The 12,308-nt window shown below is 30.1% G+C and overlaps 1 protein-coding gene across 1 annotated transcript; it reads right to left on the reverse strand.

The window, feature by feature from the left end:
• Positions 1-6,280: 6,280 nt before the first annotated feature.
• On the reverse strand, positions 6,281-6,829 carry LOC111892998 (uncharacterized). Its single transcript, XM_042898451.2, has 2 exons — positions 6,681-6,829; positions 6,281-6,596 (listed from the first exon to the last, which is right to left on the reverse strand). Exon 2 carries the CDS (start codon positions 6,571-6,573, stop codon positions 6,376-6,378), a length of 198 nt encoding a protein of 65 aa, XP_042754385.1. The 5' UTR covers positions 6,574-6,596; positions 6,681-6,829; the 3' UTR covers positions 6,281-6,375.
• Positions 6,830-12,308: the final 5,479 nt, after the last annotated feature.

Raw genomic sequence — 12,308 nt, forward strand, 5'->3', positions numbered from 1 at the left:
ATACGTCTCTTATAGTATGGCTTCTTGAATGAGACGTACTAGAGATTCGACTGACTTTTGTTATACATATAGTATTAAAGTTTTTATACATATATAGGGTGTATTTTAAACATTATTAAATATTCAAGGTTTAAAATTAGTTTTAAATTAACTATAAATTAAATAATCTTTTAAACATGTTAATGATTTATATTTGTCTTTTAGTTAAATTAATTAAATAATTTAAATTTATTATGGATTAAACATTTATCTTTTGAATGACATTAATTAAGTTAAATATTAAAATCCATGCGGATAATTCATTCAATTATCTTATAACTAGATTTTAGGGTTTTCTATTCATCTTCACAAAATGCAAAATAGGGTTTTAGGCATATCCAGTATAATAAAAATCGGATTTTTAACAATTCAAATACCAGATAATCATTAAAATCCTACCTAGATTCAAATTTATCAAATAAAAGGCATAAAAAACATAAAAGTGAGGTGCACCTTTTTCAAAAAAAAAAAAAAAAGTTGTTTTCATTCATCTCATGCACAATCAATTGTGAGACCTTGTGGAAAAACTATGTACTTGTGGAAAAAAGTCTTAACTATTAAGGCTACATGCAACCAATTAGGATCTATGTCTTATCAATTGAAAGCAACATAAAATGAACTATAAAACCCTAACTATAATCGTAATTCATAAATCTAGGGTTACATACCTTTTGAATTGTTCTTTGAATCTTCAAAAAGCAAGCACCTAAAGTATGATGTCTCTAATGGCTCACACGTAAAGCTAGAAACTAGAACACACGAGAGGAGAGAGGAGAAGATGGAAAATTATCGGTTAGAGTTCTCTTTATATAGTTGTTAGGAAACTCTAGAAACCCTAGATTGGAACATAAATTAATATTATTTCAAAACCTAGTGATTATCTACTTTTTTATATTAAATTGAGCATTCTAGATTACTCTAACAGGGTGTCATAAAACCGTCCATCATAGGAGGTTTCTAGAAGCTTTCATTTGCTAAACTCTTAAGCAATTACAAGACAACCCTTGCACTTCTAATTAATTTCAATTGATCCCAAATTAGTTCCAAAATAGTTCTAATCAATTCTTAATTAATCTAAACTATTGCTAATTAATTTATTAATCATATAATAAATAATTTCATCTCTCTATAAATGTCATTCTAACCGGTTTCTAGTTATGAGGGCAACCCAAAAAGGATTTTGCTTCCATTTATAAGTTTATACTAATTTAATTACGAGCTTAGACACCTTAATCCAATAGGTTATGCAAAGATAATTGATAATTTAGGGCAATAATGTGTACCAGTCTTTACAATCTTACATGATTTCCATGTAAGCATTAGAAATTTGGAATTTACACTGTTAATTAGAATATGAAATTGATAATTTAACTTATGACGAACACCATAATGTGAAACCTATTTTGGTACCTGTGATCTCATTAGAAAAGGAAAAGCTCATATGTTGCAGAAGATGCAGTTCTTGCTTTCATCTCGTTTGCTTTTCCTATAGCATAGTTATTGTCAGCCCATAATCTTAATACATACACTATCGTAAAATGGTTATTTACTCACATTTAGGTGCTTTATTCAGTCTAAAGAAGAGAAATATTCTTTATACATTCCAAACGTACATCATATATCCGGTTGTTCTGCTGCTGTATATGGTTTCAACATGATGTATCCTTACTTTCCCAACTTTTGTATTAAGTCGAAAGGAATTATGTTATACTTCATATTATTATTAGTAGTTTTAAAGATAGAAAATAACTAGAATTACATTGACATAGTTGTAATAAAGTAGAGATTGAGGGGTATTTTGGTCTCCTCATTATGAATGATGAAAACTGTATTATATACAACTCATATTCACATTTTGAATAATAGTTAGTCGGATTCACATTGTGAATACTAAAAACTGGATTATATAAACTTCATATTCATAGTTTGAATAAATTCATTTGCGAATTTCACAAACTAATTTTCAAAAATATCCACTTTCTTTTGCCGTTGTTTCTAATATTTAGGTTTATTTTTTATCAAAAAAATAAAATAAATAGATCAAAAGTCATAACTTTTTGTAACTTTAAATAAACATTCATTATGTTTTTTTTTTATTTTAGCTCAAATTCACATTGGCCTAGCAATTAATACTCTGGTCATATTTTATGTGACTGGAATTTGTGCCACTATATGTTTGCAGTTTCGGATGATGCGCATATATATATATATATATATATATATATATATATATATATATATATATATATATATATATATATATAGTGATATTCTATGTGACTGGAGTTTGTTTCATTATACGTTTGAAGTTGCGGAGGATATATATGCATGTGTGTGTGTGCAGTTTGCGGATGTTTGATAATTTAACTTATGATGAACACCCTAAAAAATTGTTGTCTTATCCCATATATATATATATATATATATATATATATATATATATTTATTTATTTATTTATTTATATATATATATGTGTGTGTGTGTGTGTGTGCAGTTTGCGGATGTTTGATAATTTAACTTATGATGAACACCGTAAAAAAATTGTTGGCTTCTGTGCACTTGGTTTTCCATATTTCAAATAAATGGAGAACTTATTGAGTGTAATCTTTCTCTTGATGATTGTTTTTAGAAAGATGAGTGTTGGAAATCATACTTATTTTTAGAAAGATAAATGGCATGGAGATTATACCCTCAAAAATTCTTTTCCTAGACTTTACAAACTAGAAATGACAAAAATTATTTGGTTTCACATAGAATTTATGGAGATGTTGGGATTGTTTTTCAGGAGCAATTGAAGAGAAGTTTTAAACAGGTTTGGGGGAGACTGAGCTGAATCGTTTAATGGGTTTATTTGCTGACGTAAAGCTGTCCAATATTCCAGATTCGTGTTTTTGGAAAGGTGCCTCAAATGGTATTTTTCTAATAGTTCGTTGAGAAGTTTGAAGGCGGATAATCTCAGAGGTGATTCAATTCTTGGTGGTCTTATATGGATGAAGTGGGCTCCTATAAAAGTTATTTGTTTTGTCTAGAAGTTTTTTCTTAACAGGATTCTGGTTGTTTCCAGTTTGCGGTTAAGAGGGATCACGCTTAGTTATTATTTTAGTCCTTTTTGTAACAACTAGGAAAAGGAGGTTGATCACATATTTTTCAACTGTTCTTTGGCTATTTAGTTATGAGATTGGTTCTTGGGTTGGTGTTGGGTGTCATCCTCTAGGCCTGATCAGATTAAGAACTTTCTTGGTATTTTGAAAGCTTATTCCTTTGATAAGATTAAAAGGAACCTTATCTTGACTCTTTTATATGCATTGATTTGGATTATTTGGAAAGTCCGGGTTGATTTGGTGTTTAATAGGAGAAGATGCTCTCCTCTTACGGTTGCGGATGATGTTCGATTAAATTCGATCAATTGGATTAAGCATAGATCTAGTTTAAGTTATGTTTATTGGCATGATCGGTGTATCTCTCCTTTTGTTTTTTGTTTGATGTAATGTTTGCTACATATAATCTTGTTTTCTTCTAGCATTTTGCTAGTTTTTTAATGAATCCGCAGTTCAAAACATATATATATATATATATATATATATATATATATATATATATATGTGTGTGTGTGTGTGTGTGTGTGTGTGTGCATGTATGTCTGTGTAGAAAAATTCAATAAAAAACCATAATTAATCAATGAACCAAAAAACTAATCAAAAGTATCGAAATATAAAACGATCGACGGCCACTGGAATGTTGTAAATTTGTACATTAGACGCACATGTAAATTTGTACATTAGACGCACATGTACCAGATTATATATCAAAAAACTCCCTTTGTTTTATAGTTTTATTTTTTAAGCAATGGTTTTAATCATTTAAAAAAACAACTGATTAAGTCATTTTTCATGGTTTTTCGTCATTTAAAAAAAACAACTGATTAAGTCATTTTTCATGGTTTTTCGTCATGTTGAAATAGAGATTAATATTGATATATAAAAACGATTTTGTTTCAAAAATAAACCAACTCGTTTATTCATCTTTTTTGGAAAATATATGGTTCATTTTTTATTGAAAATTAATAAATATTTCAAAATTTATTTTTTTGTTTTAAAATATAAATTTGTATTAACGTAAAAGAAATTAGTTATTTTTTCAAAATTTTAACTCAGTTTTCCGTTGTAAATGCTGAAAACTACATTATATACAACTCAGATTAATAACGTGAATAATAATAAATCGGATTTATATTATGAATACTAAAAACTGAATTATATACACATCATATTCACATTGTGAATTAATTCACCTTTGAATTTTACAAATTATTTTTCAAAAAATCTTGTCCTTTCAGGGACATCCGATAAAATTTTTAAAAATATCCACTTTGTTTTTTTTTCTAATTTTAGGTTTATCTTTTATCAAAAAATAAAATAAATATATCAAAAGTCATATTTTTTTGTACTTTTAAATAAACATTAATATCGATGCATAATATATATATATATATATATATATATATATATATATATATATATATATATATATATATATATATATATATATATATATATATATAATTTAACTCATATTCAAATTGTGAATGCTGAAAAAATGAATTATATTTAATTCAATTTCAGTGTGAATGTGAACTCTGAGAATTAAATTATATATAGCTTAGATTCACGATTTTACAAAACTAATTTATGAGTAATCAAAATGTTAAGATATCATAAAACTACAACGAAATATATTTCGATTCACATATAAATTTTACTAACTTAATTAGCAAGTGATCAAAAAGTTGAAATAGAAAGTCATATTCATATTTTTTTTAAAAACTACAACGAAATATATTTCGATTCACATGTAAATTTTACTAACTTAATTAGCGAGTGATCAAAAAGTTGAAATAGAAAGTCATATTCATATTTTTAAAAAAAACTAACAAAACGTTAAAAAAAATGTGTTTTTTATTTAATCCGGTGCATTCTCATCAAATACATAAATTTTAAACAATTCTTTTGGCCGTTGATCGTTATAATTTCTGAAACTCACAATTGATTTTTTGATATTAATACATAATGTTCTATGCCCTCACCATATATATATATATATATATATATATATATATATATATATATATATATATATATATATATATATATATATATATATATATATATATATATATATATAATAGAGAACCATAATTAACAAATGAACCAATCTTTTTTTCAATTTTTAGAACTTATTTTTTTTTCAAGAAAAAACTAAAAATATAGAAATTAATAACTTGTTATGGTTTTTCCAATGATATAAAATTTAATTTTTTTTACGTCAAATTCACAATGTGAATATTTGAAAATTCACAACGTGAATATTTGAAAATTCACAACGTGAATATTTGAAAATTCACAACGTAAATCTGAATTCACACGGTGAATCCGAAAAATATTTTTCACATTCACAATGTTAATATATGAATTTAGATATTTTTAGATTTTTTCTTTCGATAAAAAATAAATTCTAGAAATTAAAAAAAAAAAAAAAAAGATTTGGTTCCTTGAAGAACCAATAATTATGGTTCTTTATATATATATATATATATATATATATATATATATATATATATATATATATATATATATATATATATATATATATATATATATATACTAGGTGTAAACCCGTGTATTACACGGGTTGATTAAAAAAAATAAAATATTAAAATGTAAATAATAAGTATTTTTTAAAATAAAATTTTGAAACAAAGAATAAAGAAACATATTAATTGCAATTTATTATATTTGATACTTTACATATGTAAGTATAAGATTATGTGACACCATAAATTGACATGTGGATATTATTTATTTAAAAAATTATCACAAAATGACAAATATCAAAATTTATTGGAGATTGACATGTGGCAAAAAAAAAAACTTATTTATTAGAGAGGATATATATATATATATATATATATATATATATATATATATATATATATATATATATATATATATATATATATATATATATATATAAAAGTCAAAGGTAATACATGTATACATTCACATAAACAAATATGTGACTAAACAATTATTTAAGATGAAAATGTGACAGAAATTCAAAAAAAGTTATAAATTACTAAAAGAAATTACTGTACTTTGTTGCCGACAAAAAGTAGTTCTAGTCTATTACATTTTATAAAACTTTTTTTTTTCATAAAGCTTGCATCAGTTTTAGATAGAGAAATTAATGGAAGGAACTGAAAACTTCTAATTTATCGCATCACGATAATCTGGTGAATAAGAAATTATACACACAAACGAGAAAAATCAAAATCCAAATCAGACAGGACGCTTGCCAGGTTTATCAGCGGCTTTCAGAGTTTTATCGATGAGTTTACGAGCATGACGACTTCGGATCTCAACTCTAACACTGTTAGTCTTGTCCATCTTCACGTACACCTTCTTCGATTTCTTCCTTTTCAATGCCTTCACCTTTGACTTTATCGACTCGATCAAATTCTCGAACTGATTCGTCATCGTTAGATATAAATCTAATAGATCTATACATAGAAAATTAACATATATACAGATTTATTGAGAGCGAATGAAGAGGAGACTTTTAACAAACTGAGAAGTAGTAGAACCTGAGTTTTCTCTAGTTGTAGCTATTTATGGAGTCTGTTGCGTAGCTGACATAATTTAGCTTCAGTTTTCAAAGTAATAAATACAAAAGTTTCTTTCAGGCCCTTGGACTAAGGTAATGTATCATTTGACACTTCTTGCTTTTTTGGGGAATTTTTCAAAGGTAAAGAAATCGATATGAGGTTGTTGTCACTTGGAGAGAGTTGAATACTATCAAATTAAAAATTAAGAATGCTTCATATTTGAATTAGGCTCTTAAGTCTTGAATATGTTTTCATTCATAAATAGTGCACGTCATTAGGGAAAATAAATATTTAAAATTGATTATCTAACTTAGGAATAGTTATATAATTTTTTTTTAGAGATGTAATATTCATGAATTATTTTAAATATATGAACAATTTTGATCAAAAAATCTACACATGAATTTTTCTGTAAATTACGGTGATAGTTTTAATAATTTTTTTTCTACACAAAGATCAAACTTACCAATATATAAAAATCTTAATAAACCGTTTCTAATAAAAAAAAATTATACAAGGTCTTTTTACTAAATATAGAAACCATTTTTCTAATTAATTTCCTACACAAAGATCAAACCACTCTTTCCACCAAAACATCTACCACCACCTTCACCACTGTCATCAACACATCCACACCCACCGACAACACCATCGTCACTAACATCACCACGACTGTCACGGCCACCGCTACCAACCACAATAATAAATATATGAATAATTTAACATCTAATTTTCCAGGTATTTGCTTTTGACCATTGAGTTATGAATTTTTTGCAAGATGGGTCCCCAATGGCAATTTCATGATTTTTGGGTGCAGCTTGTGTACGCAAGGCGTACAGTTTGTTACGCTAGACGTACCTAGTCCCGTGTAAGTATGTTGCGTGTACGCTAGTATGCAGGGCGTATGTGGTTTAGACCAAAACCCTAATATTTAGGGTTTGTGCACTATTTAAGCACCATTATAGCCCCAAGACATTTCCCATTATCAGCCTCCACCCCAAGATCGATCCTCCTTGCAAACCCTAGTCTATTTTGAGCATTTTGAGCTTTTTAGAGTAAGTTGTGAGCTTTCTTGTTTGTGAAGAAGGATCTTCAAGAAGTAGGCTTTGCTCTCAAGACTTTGGATCCAACATCTTCTCTTCATTGTGCACCATTTGGAGGTATAAAACTCCAACTTTGGCTCATTTTGTTCTAGATATTGGTTAAGCTTAGATTTTCTTCTCTTTTGTCCCAAAATCTAGGCCTTTGTGAGGATGAGGTACTCCAAAACCTTTAAGCCGTCTTTTTAGACATTTCAGGGCATTTTAAGTCATAAAAAATGCAAGGTTGGATCTTGGTTTGTCCCCATGCAAGAGTTATGGTGCAGAAAAGGTTTGAGCAAGTTAGCTTTTTAGTGTTGGGCTTCTTGTAGTCATGAAAAGGAATAAAGTTTGCAGCTTTATGGCCTTAGTGTAAAATCCTGATGATGAGGTATTTTCAGTTTTAACCCTATGTATGAAGGAATATTGCATTTTGACCTTGTGCTTAAGAAAGATTGCAAGAATGGCCCATAGTGGCATTTTGGTGATTTCGGCCAAAGAGTTAGTACGATGGGCGTACATTGTGTACGTTGGTCGTACTGCGACAGACCCTAGTACGATGGGCATACATCGTGTACGCAGGGCATACGTGATAAATCCTCAAACCCTATTTTTTAGGATTTGGTCCATATATAAACATCATTAATTCCTCATTTCTCATTCACTCTTCAGCCTCCACTTGCCAGTTCGTCCATCTAGAACCCTAATCCACCTTGAGAGTGTTCTTGAGATTTTTACGGTACTTTTGGTGCTTAAGAAAGAAGGACAAGAAGAAAAGACTAACTTGGAAGAGTGAGGCATCTTAAATCCAGAATCTCCTCACCATTTGGCATCATTTTAAGGCAAAAGCTCAAAACTTGATGATGATTTGTCTTAGATCTTGTTAGCCTTGAAGTTATGAACATTTTGGTCCCAATCATGGTGATTCTTGAGCATGGCATGCTCTTGATAAAATAAGTTGACCTTTTAGACTCAATGAGGGGACTTGAGTTATAAAATGCTAAGAAGTTGTGATTTTGTGTATTAAGCACTTATTAGGCATGCAAAGTCATAAAGTTGGAAACTTTATGACCCTTAGTGGTATTTTGGCCTTAGATTTGCATTTGGACGTAATAAGTTGATGTATTAAGCTCTTAATATGGAAAGTGTGACTTTGGTGCGTACGTCGTGCGTACCTCTGTGTACACCGAGCATATGAGGTCAACTACCCGATCTCGGTCAAGGCTCGAGTACACCCCGCGTACAAGGCCTAAGCTGACTCGGCTGAGTTGACTCGGTTGGTTTGACTCACTAACTTTGACCTTTGACCAAGTTGACCTAGGGGTATTTTGGGTATTTGAGCTTTTAATTAAAGATTACGTTCTTGGTTTTGGTTAGGTGATCATTGAGCCGATTCTCAGAGCAGATTTTTATTCAGTTTGCATTCCGACTAAGAGGTGAGTTTTCCTCACTATGCTTGTGGGTCGAAGGCACCAATGTTGGCCCACTAGATTGTGTCTCCTGGTATATAGGATGTCGTTATGTTGTAGTATTCTATAGATTTGTCTGTTTGTCTACTGGCTGGTCTTATGTTCATCTGTTACTAGATATGTGTTAATTGCTACGTATATGTCGACATGATATGGTGGGGTCAAGACTTTACTACTTTGTGTTGGGAATTTCGACCGAAAGGTTGTGGGCCGGGGCATCCCAACCGAAAGGTTGTGGGTCGGGGGTAATCCAACCGGGAGGTTGTGGACCCAGTATGTATTAGCAGTCCAACCGAAATGTTGTGCGTCAGGGCATTCTAACCGAAAGGTTGTCGACCGAGGGTAATCCAACCTGGAGGTTGTGCACCCGTGATTTTTCTAGTTATATGTTTGTGTGGTGGTGCTTTAGGGAAACTCACTATGCTTTGGCTTAAAGTTTTACTCTATGGTTTTAGGTATTTCCGAGGATCATAGGAAGGTAAAGGTGTGATCATACACAGCTTCCTGTTTTTATGTCTTCGGATCTTGGGAAAACTCTTATTTGAAATAATGCTTTTGAAACAATGACTCTTTTTGTAAACAATATTGATTCATGGTTGGTTTTGAAAAAATTAAATTTATGGTGATTTTCTTAGTGCTTAGGGGCCTTATTAAGCTCAGATATGAAATTTGGACGTAGAGTCTTAAGGTATTAAGACCTTATTATGAGTGTTGTTACAGGGTGTGTACGCTGCGCATAGTGCACCTCAGCCGCGATTTGTTCCAGTGTTGAGTACGCGGGGCGTACCAGTTGGTACGCAGGACGTACAACCCAATTCCATCTCTTGGTCATTTTAGGCCTTGAATCGTTGGGCTTTGCTTGTTGCGATTAAACCGTAGACTTTCATCGTAATGGGTCGCTTTTGAATTTGGGTACATGTTGGACTTTGGACCATCTTTTAGCTTAGGCCAAGGATTTTGTTTGGGCTTAAATGAAAAGGATAAAATGGACCTTTTACCTTAGATATTTGACAAATAAAGTAGAGTTTCAGCTATCGGTTATCTCCCAATTATTAATTGGGGCTTTAATTGTTTAGTCAGAGCGGGGATTTTTCTAGTCCAGCAGGCTAAGCATTTATCTGGTTTTTTAGCAGTTGAGGTAAGTTTCCTCACTAGATCCATGGGTCAAAGGCACCAATGCCGACCTATTGCTTGTTGTGTAAAATGTTTGATGTCTTGTGATAATTATATGAAAGACCGGGATCTGGCCCCTGGAATTTGTATGAAATAACAGGATCTGGCCTTTGGTAGTTATATGAAAGACCAGGATCTGGCCCCCAGCACTTATCTACAAGACCGGGATTTGGCCCTCAACACTGAACGGAAAGACCATCATTTGGCATATATCAAGAAATGATTATATGACTATGATTATGCTCATAGCATTTATTTTTATATGTGGTATGTGGTACTTTGGGAGAACTCACTAAGATTTATGCTTATAGTCTACGTTTATGGTTTCAGGTACTTCCATTTCAAAAGGGAAGGGCTTGACGTGATGGCATAGCATCCTCCCCTCATGATTTCCATATTTGATATATTTTTACTCTGATGTTTTAGATATTATGACTTGGTGTTGATTCTGAACAATTAATGAATGATTTGATAAGCTTTTTAAAAGAAAATTTTATTACTATTTTTGGGTCGTTACAAATAATCACTTGTGAATACTCTTTGTGTATGTGTGTGTATGTATGTATGTATGTATGTATGTATGTATGTATGTGTACATATATATATATATATATATATATGGTGAGGTTCAATAGAGAACCATAATTAACCAAGGAACCAATCTTTTTTTTCAACTTTTAGAACTTATTTTTTATCAAAAAAAACTAAAAATACAGAAATTCATAACTTTTTATCCTTTTTCCAATGATATAAAATTCGAATTTTTTTTACGTCGAATTCACAATGTGAGTCTTCGAAAATTCACAACGTGAATCCGGATTCACACGGTGAATCCGAAAAATATTTTTCACATTTACAACGTTAATATATGAATTTAGATATTTTTAGATTTTTTTTCGATAAAGAATAAGCTCTAGAAATTGAAAAAGAGATTTGGTTCCTTGAAGAACCCATAATTATGGTTCTCTATTGAACTTTTCCCTATATATATATATATATATATATATATATATATATATATATATATATATATATATATATATATATATATATATATATATATATATATATATATATATATATATATATATATATATATATATATATATATATATATATATATATATATATATATATATATATATATATATATATAGAGAGAGAGAGAGAGAGAGATAGAGAGAGAAAGAGAGAGAGAGAGAGAGAGAGAGAGACCTAGGTTCATGTATTCTAACTATCTATTGTGTGGATGTAAAAATAATTATAGACCAATCATTTCAAAACCTGGAATAAGGCTAAAAAGGTAATATTACCTATTAATTATGTTAATTAATCAAATTAAAGGGATATCCCTTTCATTCAATTTATTCATCCCTCCGTTGGCACCTTCTCTCTATCGATGTTTTCCACCTCTTGCTCTATAAATCCCAAGTTCTCGATTTCTCTACTCCGATGGGAAAATCCCATGTAACCCACAAACCCTTCACGAGGCATCCCGGTTGAAAAAAACGGAGTTGTAATACAACAAAATACGATGAGTCTCGTTGGCACTTCTATCAAAAAACACCCTAATGTCGCCACCACTGTTGTCAAGCGACCACCCTCCTTTATCAGTCTTCATTTTCTCAGGTAAAAGGGTAGAAATCATTAGCCAAGCTCACATCTTAATCTTAAATAAGAATTCTTTGTCATCTGTAATATTTTTATTCAAAACGATTTTATTTCTTCTTTGTGACTTCAAGTCACTTAGCTTTCCAATAAATTTGATTGTTTTTTATTGTTTCTTTTATTTACCCCACATCAGGTCAGGTTTATTCATTTTCATCAAACTTACATATGAAAAAAGGAATTATGGTTTTACTATAATGGAATAAACACCCCATGTG

This window comes from Lactuca sativa, chromosome 9 (assembly GCF_002870075.4).
Source record: "Lactuca sativa cultivar Salinas chromosome 9, Lsat_Salinas_v11, whole genome shotgun sequence".
NCBI lineage: Eukaryota > Viridiplantae > Streptophyta > Magnoliopsida > Asterales > Asteraceae > Lactuca > Lactuca sativa.

Coding starts and splice junctions, on each gene's coding strand:
- LOC111892998 (XM_042898451.2), bottom strand. CDS start 6,573: ATGACGAATCAGTTCGAGAATTTGATCGAGTCGATAAAGTCAAAGGTG.